We start from the raw sequence: 22,054 nt of genomic DNA, 5'->3' as shown, positions 1-22,054 counted from the left end.
CTCTCTGTAGAACTAAAGTCACCAGGGACGTCCACACAGAGAAAGTTGTCTGAAGGACCTGGGAGTCTACTGGTACAAGAGCAGACTTGTTGGCACTGGACTGTAAAAAAGCGCGAACCGGATGAGTCTCCAAGGTAGCATGCCGATGTGCCCCCGAACGGTGCCATTTGCAACACCCGCACCTCGTATTGCATGTAGGAATACTCTCAGCATCTTTTAGACGAGAATGGCCTGCTGAATAGACACAGTACGCGACGCCTACAGATCAGGCTCCCAGGACAGAAACCGGGTAAGAATCTAATATATATGTGGGAAACACTGAGTCCAATGCTCCCCATTTGCGGAGGCCGGGACACTTGTGTAAGGTCACGAACACACTGGTGTCACAGATCAAAAGTTAAAAAAGCAAACCTTGCAAGAACTGATCTGGCGCGGAAGTGCTCGCATGATGTCATAGCCAGACACGAAGACGGCTGACACGTGGAGACTACTCACCACAACGCACTTACACATGCTGAGGGCGAGGTGATGGGCTGGAGACATGTTTCTGACCCGGCAGTTGACAAACTTGGAAGATGAAAAACTAAGATACAGACACGGTGAGACGCGCGCGTCCTAGCAGAAGGGTGACACTGCGAAAGGTGGACAGCATCTGAGAGTGCCAGGCTCTACAACGAGCCCAAGGTCCACCTGTGCGAATGCCTCTTGGGGAGGCCAAACAGAGAGCTGCTGCTCTGTCTAACGCGATGTTCTCCCTGAGACACTGGGAAAGTGCCATATGACTGAACGTAAAAAGGGGGTAAACTGACCCATCACCAAAAAGGGGTCTGACTAGCCCTTTATGGTAAAAACCAACACTCCTTATATTGTAGAGTGAGGGAGAACCTGAAGAAGGTGGAAAAGTAGGTGACTGAGCAGAACTAACACTGTCGCTGCTGTGACTGCTCAAAACTTGTAAAACAAGTGCGAACCGAGAACTCAATAAGAGACCCGTTCTTGTCAAAAGACAAACTAGTATCCTACTCAAAGGAACTACTACTGAACTCAGGAATTCACCAAAACTGGGAAAAATATTCCCAAAAGGTTAGCATAGACCTAGACTAAACTAGGAAAAACACTCAAAGGTAAAAACCTTTACAGTAAAGTGATGCTAAACACTGACACCAACCAAAGGTCAAACCAGGTGCAACAATACCTGAAAACTACCATCATTTCAAGAAATGGTGAAAACTTGGTAAAACTCAGAACACAAAAAAAGGTTAGATAACCCAGCTGAAAAACAGTCCAGAACAGAAAACTCTGAAATGTGTGAAACACAAAAAGATTAAATAATTTTAGAATATATAAATACATTTTCTATTCATTTAAAAAATTTTTTATAAAATTTTTATAAAACCTCCTAGATTTTAGTAACTAATTTAAAGTTACCTCAAACTTGCACAAGAATCCTGTAATTTGCCCATAAAAAATACCGACATATGTACCACACACCCTCAGAATGGTAAAAACCATAAAGGTACGGCAAAAAACGGTCGAGAAAAAAGTAAATAGACATTTAAAAGCGGTAACTACCGCAAACCCGCTAAAACCGCAGTCAACGTAGGAATAAAATCTCAAACGGACCGCAAACGCAAATGCAACACTGCAGTTTACACTGAAACCGCAAGAGGGCGTCGAGAACTCGGGCAATCTCGCGAGAAAAGCGAAAAACAAAATGGCGCTCACGGGCGCTCACGTGACGTAAACAAGTTTGTTGTGAACAGCTGTGAACATTCTAGAAGGAATCTGCTGTGCGAAGGCACAAAGTGAGCACATCTAGCGGAGCAACAGCCCCAAAACAAGGATATCAACCCTGACATACATGCTCACTATGCTAATAAAGGAATTTGGGTATTACCAATAAAAGATCGGCCAAAACAAGCGCCTGACAAGGACGACATTGCGGCCACAAAAACACACTGAGTGACTGACATGACGCTAACGTTTAATAACGTTACTGATCGATCGCCGAAAACAGTAGGTTGCCCGAACAAACTCAGCTAGCTAGCAGAGGCACCGGGCGCGGTTAAGTAAACTGTAAGTCCCAAACGGACCAGCGGGAACCACCTGTCTAGACTGAAACTGTTTCAAAGACAGCAAAAAAGGAGGCACCTATGAAGGAAGCCTCGGCTAAACTGCAGAAACCGCATGCAGCGAAACGATCGGTGGCTGAAACTCGGGACAAAACAGAGTCCTTGCTGAAACCTCAAGGTAAAACTGAGGCAAATAACCGCTGAACAACTTCTACTCAAGTTAGAAACGTAGAAAACGTAACTACGTGTCTCTAACGAACGGAGAGACTGGTCAGACGCAGAGAAAAAAATATATAATTTTCTGCTGCGTGTAAACGAAACCGACTCAACGGTGCGTAAAATTATGTGGCAACAGACGCAGAGAAAAATAAAATTCTGCTGCGTGGAAACGAAACCGACTCAACGGTGCAATCAAAATATGTGGCGTCAGACGCAGGGAAAGTTATATTCTGTTGCGAGGAAACAAAACCGACTCAACGGTGCGATCAAAATATGTGGCGTCAGACGCAGGGAAATATTATATTCTGCTGCGTGGAAACCGACTTAGCGGTGCATTTAATGCGGCACAAAAACGTAATACAACTCCATCATCCATGAACTAAGTGGAACCGGAGTAAAGTGAACTGAGGACAACGTGCAAAGGGTACGTTACGAGTAACGTTACCTAAAAAGGTAAGTCGAAGGAAACCACACCTACCGGAGTGGGACAGCACGTTGTACTCGTTACGGCATGGTACGCACTCGGCGACCATCTTGTGCCGATCGTGGAAGACCCATGTAGCCAGTAGTCGCCAGCGTTGTCCACACTCTTGGCGTCTGAGAACTGGCATCTCCGAACTGGTATTATACCAGTTTCTCTGAAGGTCTTCCAGCGATGGGGGCACATTTGCAACTAGGACTGTCCTGTAACCGACTCGCGGAACAGCGCCCGTGCAAAACTTATGTCTCTCGATGTGCCCCTGTGCATCTACTGTTAACACACACGAACATTGCCGGTGTATAACACTCGATGCACCGGGAAAGGGAGACCATGTGTCGACCTTCCAGTCTTGTCTTCCTGCCAGAACCATCCCTAAGGATACGTTGAATGCCTCTTTGCGCCTACGGAAGCCGCAAAGGAGCCGCCGAGAACTTCCTGAACTCCCAGGAATTCTTCCGACATCATGCTGAAGGCCACACGGAGTGCGTTCTGATCTTCTTGTGTGGTGATGACACCCAAAGTGGCACGCAACTCCGCTAAATTTTCCGGAAAATCTTCCTGCTCCTGCCGGGACAAATGCTCCTGCTCAGACTCCCGAGGAGTAGACTCGCCGCCATGGAGCGTAGAACTCCCCTGTGCTGTCGGGAGACCGGCCATACGGCGCATACACTCCCCCAGACTTTTGACAGGGGGGACGGCGGCGAAGCACGTGGTTGTACACAAGCACGGACACGTTCCAGCATGGCGGAGCAGGCGGGGCAGTACTTGCCCTATCTTCACGCGACGTTTTCCTCTTACGCTCGCGTTTCTTGTCCTCTTGAACTTGCCGAGAGCGCGACTAATGAGGGTCACTTTCTTTTGCGTGACCACTCAGACTTATGTTAACTCGAACTACGGTCACTAAATGTGACAGAGCTATACGGAATAGGTCTTACTAGTACGAAGCAAAAATTATAACTGAGGATTATGCAAGCCGAGAGTGCACACGTCACCGAAAGGGGAGGGGCTTCTTCTTTCAGGTGACTACAAATGAGCTTCAGGATGGGCGTGGAAGCGAGAATCCACGCAGTGTTCACCACGTGACAGCGTCGAGGGACAATCTGATATAATAACCTATTGTAAGATAGTTCCAATGTGAAGAAAATATGCTAAACTCTTTTCATTCCTTCTTTTTAGAAAAACTTTTCCTCGCTGTTAGTATTTCTCTTGCTCCCAAAGCCACTTTAATTCTCATAAAGTAGGTCTAGAGAGGAAAAACTACATAAATCCATATTTTGTACATGCAACATAAACTAAACCACTGGTAATTTGAGACATGATTTTGAGAACATCTCCTACCCTAAAGGCCTGACCATCACTACTGGTGACATCGTAGTACTTCTTCTCCGTCCTGTCGCCCCTGGTGAGGGGCTGTAGGTTGAAGATGTAGCCAGAGTTAGGGTCGGGGATGGTACAGTCCTCCTGTTTCTCCACCTTAATCCCACAGGCTGCCTCAGTCTCCCAGGTGAACACATACTCACAACCCATCTGCTCCAGGAACCGCGGGCTGCTCGACTGGAGAAAGAAAAAAACTTTTAATTTCATTTGTTGATGAAAGCTAGATATCTTAGGTGATAAGATACAATAATAAAAAAGTTACTCAGGCAGCTGAACAAGTTTTATACACTGCAGATATTTTATCTGTGACACGACAAGAGGGAGGATATGAGTGACTGAAAAGAATGAGGTCCCATCATAACCTAAATTAGGAATTGGCATGAAGGTAGTTCAAATCGTGTTTTTCACCGGACATCACTTGGTCCATTGTTTTTCACAAAGATTTAATAAAATCTTGTTGCAGATGTGTACAGTAGCAAAGGGAGGAACTAAACTTGAAGTATGTTTTTCAATAAATGATTCCATCTGACTTAGTTTACACTCATCATTTTAGATTTCTTTATGGGGCCTGAAATTTCGTGTGCTATCCTACGTTTAGCAGCATGTCTTCCTACACCAGTGACATTCATTATCAACAAATCACTTAAAATGTTTGATAGACATGAAAAGCTTCAACACAGTATCTACTTGACAATGTAACACTAGAGGTAAAAGAGAGTGACAGTAGATATTTGCCCTACCAGACTGCCCCTCTGACAGATGAGGTGGATCTTGGTGGTGTAGGTCCTGGCCACCCCGTCTGGCCCCGTACAGGGCCCACCGTTACTGTAGGTCAGTAGGAGATGGCCCGCCTGGCCCTCAATAGTGGGTCGGGATTCTGCCATACCCATGTTGGGGAGGGTCACTGCTTCCTGTGTTGGTCAAGACAACATTCAGTCATTTTAAATACTAATCTTTTGCAGTGACATGTCAATATGTTATGCAAAATGCATTCATTCTGACTTGATTACCAGTTTAAAGCTTAGAATACATGCAGCTTGTGGTCAGCCAAGCAAATGGCATACCTTCAAAGCTAAAGATTTTTCTCATCTTTATAAATGAAGCGAGTAAATTATAGATGAACATCCTGCTATGATTACTAGTAAGACAACCAGAGCTGGAATCTGAACTCACAACTTGTGATACTGTAACATTTTAGTGGGGCCGCGTAGCACAGTGGTATTGTATTCGGCCCGTGATCGAGAGGTCGCCGGTTCGAATCCGCCTACCGTGTTGCCGGTCTTGTGCCCTTGGGAAAGGCACTTTACACGACATTCCTCACTTTACTCAAGTGAAAAATGAGTCGTCCCTCGGATAGGACGTTAAATGGAGGTCCCGTGTATGGGGAGAGCCATACCCCATGCACGTTAAAGAACCCCCACACGTGCGATGGTGCGGTGTGCGTTGGTGCAAATCCTTCTGTCGGGAGTTGGTGATTCACTTCAAATCACCCGGATGGAGGCCTGGCGAACCTCTGTCTCGTATCAGCCACATGGTGAATTACATCATTCACCCGGACGGGAGACCTGGCGCATCCCCGTCTTGTAATTAGCCTACGAAAGGGTATGTCACCCCGTAAGGGGCGGTATAACCCCGTCGTGTGTAGACATGTGCGAACATGTCTACATTTGATCACGTCGACCGATGATGATGATGATGATGTAACATTTCAAATTAGGTACTCTAATTTCTAATCAATTTTGGCATATTTCACCCTTACAAAGCAAAGTGTTATGTTGGAGTAAACAATACTGTATAAGGTTAATCTCAAGGGGCATTCCATTGATATTCCAAAGTAAAAAACTGAAAATTACCTCTCCAGTGGCAAAACTGGTCTGGCACACAGCGGCATAGGTGTCACAGCCTGTAACAGGGTTGATGGGTCTGCACACGTTGATGTAATACTTCTTCTTGTTGTTAGGGTCCGAGTCATCCAGATAGGACCAGTTCTCCCCATTATCATCCTCTGACTTGGCAAGGCTACGAGAAGCCAAACAACATCACATTAGACAAAAGAGGAACAGTGGAAAGAGTACATGCTTCTTGAGGAAAAGGCACAGCAAAACAGGTTGCATTTAGTTATTCTGGGGGTCATCGTATGTAGGGGTATCACTTAGAGGCACTAAACCATTAACAAATGGATTTTCACAAGGGACTGTCTTACGGCCGGGGCCTTTACTGGATTTAAGACATGATGCCTCTGTCTACCTTTAAAACACAGGTACAAAATGCAAATCTCTTGCAAAAGTACAAAATATTTAACTTCAACATAATTAAATGGCAGACTTTGAACTACGGCTATAAACTATAACAAGATTGACATTTAAAACTTAAATTTTTCATTACAAAATGTAACTACAAGACTGAGCATTGTTCAATATGTAGCTTATGCTTACCTTGAAAGATCATACTGTGTGTGTGTATTTGGGTCTGTCACCACACATTCTATCGGCTGTTCAGGACAGGCGTACTTTGTGTACCACTTGAAGTAGTAGAAATGGTTGTCTTCTGCAAGAAACCTAGGCTGGCCTGGGCCGGCTTTGGGGTCGCACAGGAAAGCTATGTGTGTGGAACGGTTCACTTTGTCATGGTAGGGGTCCCCTCCGGTATACGTGAGGTTAATCAGCCCATCGTAGTAGTTCAGGTGGGAGTTGAACACACCAAGACTTTTGGCATTGTTGTTGCTGGAAAGAAAGAGATACAGTTTTCCCATACCAACCTACATTGTATTTCAAATTGTTGCTCTATCTCTGACTACAAGATCAGGTTGTAGTTTAAACCAATGCAGGGTATGTATGTATTGTATGGTAGGTGCATTTCCAGTGTTTGTCAGTTACATGCTGTGATGGACCTCAGTACTTCAAATTGGTAGATACTTATGACATCATTCTTGAAGTCAAAAGTAATAATATTCATCATAGGTCCATTCTACAATTCTGCAACTATTACTCAACAATCACTGAGAAAATCAATAGGCAAGTCTTCCTTTATTTTCACTATTTCTCTTAGAATGTTTCGTGTGAAACTGAATTATTTTACTTCAGACGTTTTACTATAATTACTGAATCATATCCAAATTCCAAATTTTGTCCCAACCTTCTGTCCACTTGGCATGCTCCAGCCTTGGCATTTCTGTCCTCACAGCTCTGTGTCCCATTGATGTCACCACACACATTTATCAGGTAGTCATATTTCCCGTTTGTCACGTTGTAGAAGCTGTCTGCTGTAGTACCAGCTCTGGACAGTGGAGTCAAGTCAAACGAGAACCCTGCGTGCAATTTGATACATCATGTGAAATAGTCTCATTGGTGCTCAATGCATTTAAAGTCACTTGATACCTGATAGGAAAAATATCACATACTATAGTAACTAGTTCTTAAACATTTAATCGTGTTAAACAAATAGGAGTTTCCTTAAAGTTTGTAATTTAGAATCAGCAAATCTGGTCAATATTGATTGAACAGGACATAAAATTATAAAAAGCAGCAACAGCATTTTGTAATGCACATGCCAGAATCAAAATTCATTTGATACAGAAGTCAAAACTGCATATGATTATAGGGGCCTGATGCAATTTGGTCTGTCAACATTGCACAAATGTTTGTGGACAGTAGTCACTACAGTCAGGATTCTTCATGCTTATGTCAATGGAAAAAAGTCATCATAAAGGAACACCAAAAAGGGTCACATTGGCTAGGTGGTCCTTACGAAAAGATGTTCAGTGACACTTGTATGAGTTTGACTGTCATTTGCATAGAGAGGAAGGATCGGTTTCAGCAAAAGTCAAACATAAAAAAAATATTATACCTATTGGTGCTAAAATGAACCTCAGTACTTCAAATTGGTCTACTTATGACATCATTTTAGAAGTCAAAAGTAAGAAAGTTCATCATAGGTCCATGTACACTGAAAACTTAACTAGGCAGAGTACATTCATACCTGCATCATCATCAAAGACTCTGCAGTCGTAGCCACTCTTGCGGCCCAGTGGGCATGCTGCAGCTGTGTGCCACTCAAACTCATACAGGCACTTCTCATCCGACCTTCGCAGAAGTACAGGTGCACTCTCAAGGTCACCTGTGTGGGACAGCCACAAATGAAAAAATCAAGACACATGTATCTATTAGTTTGTACAAACATGCTTTAAGGTGGTATTGAAGGGAAGCGGAGGTATAGTTTCGAAAATAAATTATTCCATTAGAGGGGCTTCTACTAAGAGTAGGTCTAATTTGATGATTGTTCCCACCAAAGACACAATTCTACCCCAAAATTGATGGATAAAATTGCTGTTTTTCACCCCATGGAAAAGGCATTATTGAGAATAGCCTGCCTATAATATGTCCCTTCTACCTGACATTGTGTATTACAGTACCTAGTGCTATCTCATGACATTGTGTAAAACTTAATTGTAAAGCTGGCAAGAAATTGTCAAAATGGAGGCTTTAAAATTTTGACTTTTGAAAGGTAAAGGTCCGGCATTCCATATCTTAAAATCATGGAATATCTGAACTATTAAAAAGCAACAGTCCTATAAAATCTACATTGACAGAAGATGAAAGACCTACCAGGACTGCACACCAGCCGTATGACAGTAGACCAGGTGAGACTGTCGTGACAGGAGTCCCCGTCTGTGTACGTCAGTTTGATGTGGTTACCCTCCAGTACGGGGTCTGTCTGGTATCTTCCTATGTTTGTGGCACCTCCCCCAGTATCGCCTGTATATGACAAAGCAACATTCAGTTGGAATACAATTATACAAACTGCCCTAGTGTTGAAGCCAGCTGGCCATTGTATCCAACTTTCTCAGAAATTTCAATTACTAATCGCCTGTACATGGCAAAACAGTTTATAGTCAGTTCTTGGTACAGTGACAAACATGGTATCCAAAGAGGTGTTTTGTAAAACTCCAAAATGGCTGTTATTTATTGATACTAAGCATATAACCTTCTCCTTGCTGCCTAATTTTGTGATCGATACAGACTTGGTGCAAAACAGATACTCTAGCAAGAAGGGTGTTAAACTTATAGCTGAGAACTAATTACATTTTCTTGAAAAGATGACAATGTACAATGTAAGTAAAGGGTTAACCCTGCAATCCATTACTTGATGCTAACTCAGCAGGGCAGAGGTTAATTTTTCATTACACTTACTGATAGCACATGCAGCAGCTCCCTGTGGACAGTCTGCAGCCTGTTCCAGCGTGATCACCTCCCCACACACGTTCATAAAGAACCGTTCGTCATTGTCTCCTCCGCCATGCTCGTGTCTCCCGTCCAGCGCCTCCCAGTTCAGCGGACCCTCCTGTACCAGGGTGGACAGGTCGTAGCGTTTCTTCCCATCGGGAGAGCTGACTCGGCAGGACCGCCCCTCCTCGTGCTGCAGACAGGCGTAGCTGGTGTCCCAGTCAAAGAAGTAGGAGCAGTCCTCCTCACTGTTAAACACTGGTCGGCCTTTTCCATCATTACCTGCAAATAGGAAAGAGCATTTTGACATCATTGTGTACACTTTACATAGCTTGATTATGTTCATTGGTCTTTGTGAATAAAAGGTTGAAACTACAAATTGACAACAATTTATCAACCAGTGACATATTTTTTGTGTTCAATACAAATCCAGTAGTTGTGCATTGATGAAAAAAATACAAAACAATAACTGCTCATAAACATAATTGTAAACATGGTAAGATGATAAAGATGTCTTTTCAAGCTTTTTTTCAATTGTTACTATCCTAGTATTACAAATTTATCTGACAAACTGGAGAAGAAATCCCCAGTAGTCTTCCTTTTAACATTCTATAACAACCTTGAATGTTTTTGAAAAAAAAAACATTTGACAAACATGAAATTTCCGCAGAATAACAGGAGGTCTTCTGAAAATTTGACTTTCATCTCACCTGCAGTCTTGTTACACCTGAATGTGATAACGGAGGTCCTGTTGAAGCCGTTGTGTCTGCACACTTCACCACCTTTGTATGTCAGGGTCAGTTCTCCGTCACTATACCTGAAATTCACATTTGGCAAATGCACAACTTGAGCTCAGAGTTTTTCTTGGAACAGTGTATATCAAAGAAAGAAATCTCAGTAAGAGGGCTTGCATTATGATGCACTGACTGAAAAGGCCGATGGAGTATTTTTTCGAGTTGAAATAAAGGCACAAACAAACAAGGTGTGTCTTGTTTTCCCTAGCTGCCAATCTGTTCTTTCCCAAAATCAAATGAGAATCAATACTACACAAAGTCATGTAGCATTTTCCTTATCAAATTTAGCATTTACCGGTAGATGTTTGGTCTTAGACCACCTGACTAGTTTTTTTTTACATAACTTTTCAATATGTATTTATATCATATCAATTATGCAAATACAGTGATGCAATCAAGAAAACAGGAAAATGTTGAAAGACATGTGAACTAGACACAAACCTCAGAGTGTGGCCTAGTACTTTTCCAGCAATATGAGCAGTATCTGCTGATGTTTGACACACACCAGTTTTAGTTCCGTCATTGTCATTGTCTCCACACGATATGCCCACAGCCCCGCAAACATTCAGCCAATAGTCATATGCCTTCCCATCGTCACCAGTGGTAGTAACCTTGTACGGCCAGGGATTTGTTCCTGTGTGAAGCGAAAGGACCATGCATGTTTTACTAACCATCAAGCAAAAAACTGTGTAATAAATATAAACAGCTTCAAACAAATATACAAGTAGCCTCCTACTCTTTTTTGCTGATACTCATACTATCCTTGTGCAAAATTGTATATCATAAAAAAATTAACACAAAACTGCTATTGAAAACACGATGGAAGCCTTGTGAGCACCAATTCATTGTACATGACTGTAGAGCAACAGAAGTTTGGGTCAAGTTTTCCCTTCAGTTTCTACCCAGCTTTGTGTTGCAAAATGCTTATCTTTTCAGTAGTAGTATCAAATATTTTGGATACTAAACATTTTTGTAACAGTAATAATCTGCAAGTACAACAACCCTACCTTCTTCTACACGTAGCGGAGACAGATCGATGTCGATGTCGTGTTGCTGTTTACTGAAGCTGCAGGTTGTCGTGGTGAGGTACTCTGCAGGGCAGGCGAACTCCGTCCACCACTCCACCTGGTACTGACAGTCTGTGTCCAGGGTCAGGAGCGGGTCCTTACTCTGGGAAAACACTTTTTGATTCAATGATTTCTTGGAATTAAATCTTCTATGTGCAAAACCACTACACTGTAAAATAACTTTCACATGATACTGTAAGCCAAGAATGTACATTTTTCAAATGAAAGGTGTGCCTCTAAGTTCAAAACCAAATAATAAATAATATATAGTATTACATATATGATTGTGAACAACAGAAAGACAAGAAATTCATATATTGACGTAATGTTCCAGTTCCTAATGATGCTGAAGAAGAGTTATGTCGCTTGAAACGTTGCATATTGGGGATTAATTTATGGAGATCGATTTTTCTTTGGATATTGCTTACCTAATTTCCAACCTTCATAAATGTACAAAACGACAATATCACCGAAATAACATAACATAAGAAATGAAATGTCAAACTGTTGTGTACTCACCCCACCCCTTCCATCACCATTCGGACAGACAAACGTGATGTGGACAGTCGGTTTGACCCCGTTACATCCTGAAGGGGCGTCCCCGTCTGTGCCATTATAGTGCAGGAACAGCTTGCCATCCTCCCCCATCTGTAGGTCTGTAGTGGGACGACCCATGTCCACAGCCTCTCCACCAATCACACGGCAGCCTGCTGTCCCAGGAGGGCAGGATGAGGTAGGACCACCTGTTTCTGAAGGAAGATAAAGTATATCTCATGGTTAAAATAGCTTACATGATATAGAATCAAGATTAGATGACGTATGTTATACAGTATGGCACCAGAATCTTCAATCTTCATGCAGGTAGGGTGCACAGACCAGTGGATAGCCACCCTGTGCCTGGACCAAGAAGCTGTGAGTTTGAATCACGGCTGTGTTACTCACCGAACAATCATGCTAATGGGAAGGGTTGCAATCCCAAGAAAGGGACGTTAACGGTTAAGCTAAAATTGGTATGCTGATCATTGTGCTTGTCTAGAAGAACTAAGGAAATTTCCCTGGTACAATGAACCTGTAAGTATAAAGTGTCTGTCTTCTCTGTCACAACAAGTGGAAGACTAGCTCTTCAATGAGTTATACTGTCTGGTTCCAGGTGGATTCACTTTGAATTCACTTTAAAACAGTATGAGAACTGACCTGGAGTGATGTCCCGACACACGTTGATGTAGAAGTCCCTCTCCCCAGCTGAGTCCACTAGGTACCCACCGCTCTGTTTGATCAGTGATGTCAGGTCCCTCTTCTTCCCATCTGTATCGTACACGTAACATTTCACTTCCTTCTGCGCCGGGTGTTGTACGGACGTACAGGCTACCGTACTGTCCCAGTCAAAATACGTGGTGCAGGGTTTGGCCTCCACAAACTCAGGGAAGCCCTGGGAAAATATAGATTGTCAAAATAATTATATACGGGAAGGAAAAGAAACCTGAAACCATGTAGATAAAGTAAGAGCTAGAGGATTTACATTCTATATACAACATTACAAGTTATTTATATATGTGTGTGTATTTGCAATTCTGCATAACTGGAAATTCTGACAGTTTTTTACAAATGATGTGAACTAGGGCTGCACAGCTAGATTGTCTTTAACAAATTCCAGAATCATCTGCCAACAGACATTTGATGTTCAGTCTTTTTCTGCTTGTACCTTATCATCAGTCAACAAAAATGTGAATGTTGGTAATGAGTGAAGTACTTCCTTTATTAAACCTCTTAAGCCCAAAGAATCTAAAAACTGACCAAACATTTTGAAAGTTGACACCCACCAAAGTCCTACCACATTGGATGTTGATACTGGTTCCAATCTTGTGCCCAGGGTACCCAGGACAGTCCTCATCAGAGAACAGCTCCATCCTAAATCCACCCCCATGTCTGTCCTCATCGATCTGTAAGGTAGAGTTGAAGTTTCCTATGTTTGAGGAGGTGTTGTTCTGGAGTCTGCACACAGAGTTACCATTGCAGGGGGCGGGGAGGGCCAGCTCGCTGCAGATACTGATGTTATATTGCACGTTGTTGTCTCCTCTTGCTTCCCATACCCTAATGTGCAACAGATGAGAATTTGTCAGACTCAGAGTCAATGGTTTATCTATTTGAGCAAAATCTGATGCATGGTGTCCAACTAGTCTCTACCAGACTCCGGATCGCTGGAAAATCGTAGAAATGGAACAAATAGAGAGGAATATAACCGGCCAGGGAACAGCTCGCGATCCCAGGAGTCTGTCGACTTTCGGTTTGATGAAAGGCCATAAAACTAATCCGCTCATTTTCTGCACAAAGACAGCAGCTTCAGAGTTCAGATTATTTAAGCCATATATCAATTAACGCGCCGTGGGGCGCGTCTCTCAGCGTCCGGCAAACGCGGACTATTTCTATAAGCCTTTTTCGGTACAAACGTCAAACTGTTCCCAATCCTTGATTTTACAACGATAACTTCCATTTAGCGGTTTTAACGACCACTAAATTTTCATCGTGGCTACTTTTTGATTACGCGAATCCACCCCCCTCCCTCTTGATGCGGCACTGTTTACTGGTGTCAAGTCATGTTTATACTAGTACGTTCACAATCATGCTCCATTTCGTAACCGAAACATGCGCACATAACACTAGTAATTCACACAGGAATAAAAAGTGTGTCGTTCTTCAAGAAATAAACATTTATTTATACGGAAAATTTGTTGTAATTTTTTTACAAACGCAAGGGTATCAAAGCATGGGTATGAAAGCATGGCGTGTTATCATACGCAAACAAATTCGTTACGAGCTGAACTTCGCTGCGTATTTACACAATTGTATTTATCAATACTATTTCACACTACACTTTCAAAGTTTCTCCATACAATTTACAGAATGCTTACGATATTCACGTTTTGCTAAGAGGTTACATAAATCTCCAGAAAATGCCAGCGACATCTTAGCGTGCAGACAACAGCAGCAGAAATGGCGTCACACCAAGGCTTTCTTTAACCTCCTTGGTCACACAAATTGTTAAAAAAAGAGCAACTACGAAAAAATGCGTTTTAAACCTACAAATTTCTAGCTAGAATTATTCTAATTCATAGCGTCAAAAGTGTAATATGTAAGTGAGCTTTTTAACGGGAGGGGGCCATACTTCGACAGGGGTCCAAATTTCGACAGGTTTTAAAAATCCTTGTTGCGGAGAAATGCATAGATGCCTGCACATGAGAAGTACACTAGCTGTAGACTAAACCTTGTTGTAAATAACTACAAAGACGGGATATGTGTCGAAGTTAGCAAGTCCCACAGATAACGATTGAAAAACTTGCTCAAGTTTGACGCCTTCCGTGCAAGTTGACGAGCGAATGTATCGAGACCATGGCCCGGGAAACTCTTGAATTATTCTTCGCAAAATACGACATGTGAAAAAATACCACCACACATAGAAATGATGTTTATTAGCCTTCCGAAAAATAATACCTGTGTTCTGTTCTGCCTTTAACTGGGTTGGATAAACGGAGCTAAAATGATGCCACAATGTTCACGCAGTCGGGGACCCGCCATTTTACTATCACGCACGAAGGCGGGCGAGCGATGCTCAACACGTTGAATTCAGTCAACCCGTCCGTCGAGCGACAAACATTCAAGAAAAATCGATCCCTACCGACTAAAAAATCCTGTAGCCATTGCTGCTGCCAAAAGACAGGATGAAAAGGCAATCAAGGAAGCCGAAAAGCGAAAATGCCATCACAGTCCAACGTAACAATGCGCTGCCGTTTTGCGGCAAGTTGGTCTCACCGTGAGAGGTAAACGTTTTAACACACCGTATTTGAATAAGTCGCGTAATACAAAATATGACCCATATTTGGTAAAAAAAAATTATAATGAAGACTTTTAGTGCTATTCTATTTGCATAAGTTGTTTAAAAATGCATGGCGATGGTCTGGTTGTTACTATGTCGGAGTTTGGACCCCTTTTTTGTGTTGGAACGTTCTGCTAGGACGCAAGCCGAAAACCTGCCGTAAGTTTCGTGCGCTGTCAAAGTACAGTGCGGAAAGCTACTGTCAAATGAAATATATATCTGTACAGCTTCAAGAACAGTTATATGGATGTATACAAGATCTTAACTTGTTTTTGATGAGTTCACTGTAAAATGTACATTGACAAAATCCATGCGCATCCACTTAGAACGGGTGTCGAAGTATGGCCCCCTCCCGTGTACTTATGTAAAAAAAATATATAATTAATAATTCGGAATCAAACCGCCAGATTTCTCCCGCCAGCCGAGCGCACAAACAAAACAAAGAAAATGGCGCCGCTGTGTGGTTCTTACAAAGTCCGGTAACACCGCATCGAGGTCACCAAGTTTCTGGGGCCTGCCGATGTTTTTGTGTGGGAAGTTTGCGATCTCCTTCGTTTCGAAGCGGGTGACTTCTTTCTGGGACGCCTTCTTGATCGATCACGTGGCCGATTCGCTGACGTCCTCCCGAGTTCTTCGCTGCTAAACCTCAATGCCGAGTTTGGTCCTGACTTCTGAACCATAGTCTGTGGTGGTTATCGCTATGTTTTCTCTTGTCGCTCGCCACTCGCATGTTTTTCTAGATCTCCATTTCGTGACAGCAGTATCCAGTGGGCTGTTGTTGTTGTGTTGGCAGCCTCGGCCTTTAGCTGGCCGCAGACCGGCCAGAGTCGGCGTCCGTCAAGCGTACGGTACTCGTCGTGTCAATAAAGTTTTGACTAATTATTCAGAACAACATGAACCGCGCTCCGGCGTGTCTGTTATTTCTATTCATGTACTTTTTTTTCGGAATTTAAGCCTGTAAACTGCCGAGTATTAATTTTAGAGGAAGGTCACATGTGACAGGCTCGCCCCGCTTGGACCGTCACGGGCGAGTAGGAAAGCAATAAAAGGGTTATTTAGCCACTTCGCACCTATTGGATAGCGATTAGTGGACATCAAACAAGACACCGGGATTCCACAGACTCCGACGATCGCGTGCTGTTCCCTGGCCGGTTATATTCCTCTGGCCGGCTTACTCCTCTGATTTGTTCCATTTCTACGATTTTTCCAGCGATCCGGAGTCTGGTAGAGACTAGTGTCCAACAGTGGAAGCCATCAGGCTGTGAAAGTCATAACATAGAACAAAGAATCTTTAACCGTTTACACATCATTCAAACCATGTCACTCAATATTGTAAATAAAAAAAGTGAAAACACAGTGTAAGTTGTGTGTAACACCAAATAATTAGCAACATTAATACATCTGGTGTATTATTTGCAGCCAGTAGGTACCCAATTTTTTTTAGTTATGAGGATGAATTACGTGCTTGAGGCACCTCCTCAAAAATGGGACCCCCCGTCCCTTCCCGTAGACGAATTCGTGAATTCTTGGTCGGGCTACAGCATCCGGTGATCCTTGGGTGGTCTCCCATCCACGTTCTGACCAGACTGTATGTTGCTTAACGGTGTATCAACATGCCACACTGCCATAAAATTGTCTTGGAAAGGAGCCCCATTAACCATTATGAACCATTATAAGGTGAATATACAGTGTAACTAGCATAGCTGCTGTTGCAATTGTCATCTTACAATCAATAGACATGTGGTGTGGAATGGCCTGTCTATATTCATTAGCATCATATACTCTATAGGTGCATTAAGTGTACATGAAAATTTAATAGATACAATGCCGAGAGATGACAGGGTAATGAATTAATTTGATTAGTATTGGAAGAGTCACTGTACAAGTAATGGGCAATACAGTGCATTGTATTGTTCACTATGACGACAGAAAATTATATATTGTGACTGCATCATTGGTTTTTGTAAGAAGAAGCCATTTGAATCAATTCTCTATCAGTTACGGAATTAGACAGCAGAGAGACAACCAATTGTTGAAGAGTACAACTACAAGCAATATCAATACAACGTTGACCAAGAGTGATATAATAAGACCAATGATTACACCATTGAATGTATTCTTGACTGCAGACGCAGCTGCTAGTGACTCATTCTGAGGTTACTCATGCTGCATATAGATACAATCATAACAGTAAGGCAGCTGTTAAGTTTTAACTTATAAGGAATACATAAAGAGATCAATTGACATGCATCTATAGCTATCTTCAAAACATATTCTGCCATTGGGAAAGGTGTTTAAAACTGATTTTATCACCCAACTTGTAAAATGACTACCTGAGTCCTGACTTTATTTAGGGACATCCTTTTAACGAGAATGCCAAGTACAGGTCCTGTGTTTGACACTAGTAGGGGTCTTTCATTTCCCGGTTGATCTCTAGAATACACTCTGGTAGTGCGAACAGGGACACATCATCTGTGATGAACCCGGGGTCATTGGGTGTTTCGGGTCTTTAATCACCATACACCCTCGCCCGGGCGACCCAGCCGAGGTTGATCATTCCCCGACCTGTGTCCGTGTGGCTTCCACGGTTCCCCCCTACGGAACCACAACCAACGTGAGGCTTTCTCCGCAGCCTCTAGAATATCCCTGATGGATTTCCGAAGACGGAAACCTCTTACTCCAAGGAGTTTTAACACATAAGCCAAAGACTGCCCTGCGAAACCCCGGCAACCAACCTCCACTGGTACACACCGGGCTCTCCACCCATTACTCTGGCTTTGTACTACCAGTTCGGCATACTTCGCCCTCTTCCGCTCGTTGGCTTCGCTTATCCGCTCCTCCCAGGGAACCGTTAGCTCCAGCAGAACCACTTGTCTGGTGGATTCTGACACGAGTACCATGTCAGGGCGAAGTGACGTGGCTACAATGTGTTCTGGAAACTTGAGCTGTCTCCCAAGGTCGACTAGAAGCTGCCAATCTCTAGCAGTGGAGAGAAGCCCACCTGCGGAAGTGGGTTGTTGTCGGGTTTTCTCTCCGGCCTTGACAAAGACAATTGACTTCTTGGGGGGTTGCTGACTCCTGCTACTCTGGATGGCGTTGCTAACTGTGTCTGCCAACACCCTAAGAACCTGGTCATGCCGCCAGCGGTACCTCCCTTCCCTTAGTGCTTTCGGACAACAACTGAGAATGTGTTCAAGGGTACCTCTCCTCTTACAGAGTTGGCATGAGGGGGTCTCTGCCAAGCCCCAGACATGCAAGTTAGCTGGACTTGGAAGCACGTCGTACACTGAAGAGATGAGAAATTTGATCCGAGAAGGCTCAGCTCTGCACAACTCTGGCCATGTGACCTTGCGGGAGTCAGCATGTTCCCACCTAGTCCACGCACCTTGCTTGCGCATGCCTACCATCCTGCATCGCCGATCCTCCTCTTCCCCAGCCCTTATCTCATCCTGGATCAGTAGACGCTTCTCCTTCCCGCTGACTTTGTCGTACCGAGGCTTTGGGCAGCTGCCCAGTCCTGCCCGTCCTACTGCCACGGACCCCACGAGGACACTGTGTCTCAACCTTGCCTCTGCCTGATCCACTGCTTCCTGTGCCTTCCATTTTCTTCCAGTCCTGACATGGATGCCGGCTGAAGAGACCTTGGAGTCTGAGGAGTCCCGGTACATCAACACTTCTCTTGCACGGGTAACCTTGAACTCTTCAGTCAGGCCACTCAAGGGAAGCTGCAGCTTGGTGGATCTACCGTACAGGGCAATGTTGCTTAAGGACCTCGGGAGCCCCAACCATTTGCGAAGGAACCTGCTGATGGTTCTCTCCAGTTGCTCCACCATGGTCATCGGCACCTCGTACACAAGAAGAGGCCAGAGTACCCTTGGCAAGACTCCATGCTGGAACATCCAGGCCTTGAAGCTACCAGGTAGCCCTGTCTTGTCAATTCCCTCGAGCCACGTTGTCAGGTCACTCCTAGTCTGCTGAACTGAAGCGGTGTCCTTCAGAGAGCTGCTGAACACCTTGCCCAGACTCTTGACTGGTTTCTCTGACACTGTGGGAATCTGAGTGCCTCCCAGGGTGAAACGGAACCTTTCAGCCACCTTCCCCTTCTTCAGGACAAGAGATCTTGACTTGGCCGGCTTGAAACTCATCCGTGCCCATGTAATGAGACGCTCTAATCCCTGTAGGAGCCATCTACACACCGGGACTGTTGCAGTCATCACCGTCAGATCGTCCATGAAGGCTCGAATCGGCGGCTGCCTGGTTCCAGACCTAGACACGGGACCCCTACATCCTGCTTCCGCTCCTTTAACAATCATGTTCATCGCTAGTGCAAAGAGGGGCACTGAAATTGTACATCCAGTAATGATGCCCTTCTCTAACCGTTGCCATGCTGAAGTTGCTGTACTGGAGCCAGCTCTTAGCCAGAAGTTGCTGTAGTAATCTAAGATGAGGTTCTGAATTGACTCTGGAACATGGTGTCTGGTCAGTGCTGTTTCCACAAGCTTGTGGGGGATCGAACCATACGCATTCGCGAGATCGAACTAATCAATATATGTCCGGTCCTATAGACCAAGTGTAAATAAAACAAAACCGGTGACATATTACGGTGGTATCTATATCTTCACAGTTTTGCAGCATCAGTAAAAACACACCAACTGACCTATCATTCATTGTAAACTCGTCACTAACACCATAAACATATGTTCTATATATGTCTTGTACTGCATGAGTTGAATGAAGCAGCTAACTGCGAACTTAAATCAAATTGCAAGTGCAAAAATTCCTTTTGTATCTCCTCCTCCCTCAAAATTCAAAATTAGGTCCCTGCCAACATACATGCGTATATGAATTTACAGTACTTTGAACATTGTAATCATCTCTCTACCTGTTGACTTCTGGTATATTCTTGCTGTTCGAATTGAGCTGGCAACTTTTAAAGCTGGGGCCCTAGGCCATCCAATATATTCATGTAGGAGGTTGCAACCTCCATGGGTACCAACCTCTATCACAACCACTGGCTTAATCTTTTTGCTTGCTAATAAAACATTGTGGCAGGAAACAAAATCCAATCTACACAAAACCTAGCCCCTTTGTTCTGCTTTCTGTGACATGACACTTTGTGATGTTGTAATGAATTAATACGTAAATATGCGCCAATAGGGAACTCAATGGCGATTAATAAAAAGGCAGAAACTAAAAAGGAAAAAAGGGGGAGAATCTACCACCACACAATGTATGGTCAACCGTTGGCCAAAAGCAACGTGAGATGTGTACAGAGAGATGACATACAGCACTTGAGACAGACGAGAAAGGAAGAAAGCACATGTGGTCATCAAGTGATTGACCGACTAGACAGTGGTGTGAAACAATATCGTGACCTGCAAGCTTGGCTAAAAGATGGGGAAGTGCCTCACAGAAGTAGTAGCATTTCATAAATGACGAGAACCAAAACAATTGCATCAACAGTCACGAGACCCTTAGCCAACCCCTTCTCCCTTTCCCATCCGCCAAAATATTACACAACGTCACAAGCTAAGAACTGGTCAAAACACCAACTGTAGGAATTACAGATAGCGTACTACTGTACAAAATTTGTTAAAACACAGTTGTGTTTCTGTTGATGAATTCCCATGCCGTGATTTGGGCAATGTAAACACAGTCAGCTGATTATGGAAGCACAGCTCATGCCTGAGGAAGTTGGCGCAAGCGAAAATTCGCTACGTTCTTCCGCAAAAACAGACCTCGTGCGAGCTCTACTCACCCCCGAATCGGCTCTAAATTATAGTTCCCGGCTACGCAGTCTCCTCTGGTCCGACTGACAAGTTGTAGGGTGAGGAAGAGTGAAGAAAACGTCCAAAACATCGAAGTTATTGGGTTCCGTCGGTGCCACAGGTGCACGGCGGCCGCCATGTTGGATTTAGTCAGGTCACATGACACTGAGAGAGTGTATTACATCACCTGAGAGTCATGTGGGCAGAATCTCCAAGCAGATGTAGAAATCTGAAACTGTGACCTTTCTCAAGATCCCGGTCCCACGGAGTAGTGGCATTTCTACAAGCAGATGTAAGAATATTAAATCATTACGTATCTCAGGTTTCCAGTCCAGTGGCGCAGTGGGCTCGGGCTCGACGTAACCGGAAGCTTCAGAAATGGAACGACTTTGCCTTGCTACATCTGCTCGGAGATAGATGTAGTAGCCGGTTTGCTTAGCGTCCTGGACATTGTACCCACTTTAAATGGTCTCCGGGCTATTGTCCTCTGACCTGTGTTTATATTTGACTGCAAAATCTACAACAAGTACAAGACGTTCTTTTAAAACTGTCCTTGAAGATGCATTTATACTGGCTAAACAAAAGTTTGCCGTATCGAATTAAAAAAAAGAGTAAAGATTAAAGATGGCTGTTCTTGATGAAACTTGCAAAACATCTCGTGGTCTAAACTAACTAGGAGTGACTAAGCCTTTACATGTACATGTACATGTATATACTTAGCAGCCATAACTCAAATTATATTACAACATGACAAGCGTTATACAGCGAAATGGCATACTGATAGAAGCGCCGCCTTGCGGACAAAATTATTATTACCTTTATCTCAAGCAGAGGCATTTTAATCTCGAATCTATGACTGGATAATTTGATAATGCCTTAGTAACTCTTAGGCTTTCCCATTGGAATTTGGAAGAGATGCTTCTCACGTTGACCAATGGTGAGCATATCAATTTGACACCTACGGTACCATGTCTATCAAGTTCACCTGTCTGCCATTGGTTAAATGTGTCCAATGATATTAACGATCGACTCCTCGTTAGCCAATCGACTTCAAGCTTTCATTTCTGCATGTCAATTAAGATCTGCATTTTGCTTTCTGTTCACTAGAGGTCGCTGTGAGACCGTGAGCAATGCGAATAGAACTGTCGTCATTGGATAAATGCGTCTACGAGACGTTTTGTTG

At 43.6% G+C, this 22,054-nt stretch overlaps 1 protein-coding gene across 2 annotated transcripts in view; it reads right to left on the bottom strand.

Annotated features, from left to right (window-relative positions):
- LOC118423593 (cation-independent mannose-6-phosphate receptor-like) overlaps nucleotides 1-21,044 on the bottom strand; it is a 52,006-nt gene extending 30,962 nt beyond the window's left edge. The window contains exons 1-15 of one of the 2 annotated variants that reach the window (XM_035831808.1): nucleotides 20,862-21,044; nucleotides 13,053-13,323; nucleotides 12,427-12,661; nucleotides 11,752-11,981; nucleotides 11,173-11,335; nucleotides 10,607-10,799; nucleotides 10,082-10,188; nucleotides 9,339-9,653; nucleotides 8,754-8,903; nucleotides 8,128-8,265; nucleotides 7,285-7,456; nucleotides 6,585-6,872; nucleotides 6,003-6,168; nucleotides 4,890-5,060; nucleotides 4,111-4,326 (exon numbers count right to left, since the gene is read on the bottom strand). In XM_035831808.1, the coding sequence (XP_035687701.1) occupies nucleotides 4,111-4,326; nucleotides 4,890-5,060; nucleotides 6,003-6,168; nucleotides 6,585-6,872; nucleotides 7,285-7,456; nucleotides 8,128-8,265; nucleotides 8,754-8,903; nucleotides 9,339-9,653; nucleotides 10,082-10,188; nucleotides 10,607-10,799; nucleotides 11,173-11,335; nucleotides 11,752-11,981; nucleotides 12,427-12,661; nucleotides 13,053-13,323; nucleotides 20,862-21,010 (2,964 nt within the window). In that variant the 5' untranslated portion in view covers nucleotides 21,011-21,044. The remainder of the gene's footprint in view (nucleotides 1-4,110; nucleotides 4,327-4,889; nucleotides 5,061-6,002; nucleotides 6,169-6,584; nucleotides 6,873-7,284; nucleotides 7,457-8,127; nucleotides 8,266-8,753; nucleotides 8,904-9,338; nucleotides 9,654-10,081; nucleotides 10,189-10,606; nucleotides 10,800-11,172; nucleotides 11,336-11,751; nucleotides 11,982-12,426; nucleotides 12,662-13,052; nucleotides 13,324-20,861) is intronic. The other variant, XM_035831809.1, reaches the window with a different exon arrangement.
- Between the last annotated feature and the right edge of the window lie 1,010 nt (nucleotides 21,045-22,054).

The sequence above is a fragment of the Branchiostoma floridae genome, chromosome 9 (genome assembly GCF_000003815.2).
Source record: "Branchiostoma floridae strain S238N-H82 chromosome 9, Bfl_VNyyK, whole genome shotgun sequence".
In the NCBI taxonomy this organism is placed as follows: domain Eukaryota; kingdom Metazoa; phylum Chordata; class Leptocardii; order Amphioxiformes; family Branchiostomatidae; genus Branchiostoma; species Branchiostoma floridae.
The sequence above is the reverse complement of the archived record's forward strand: the minus strand, read 5'-3'. Positions and strand labels throughout refer to the sequence as shown.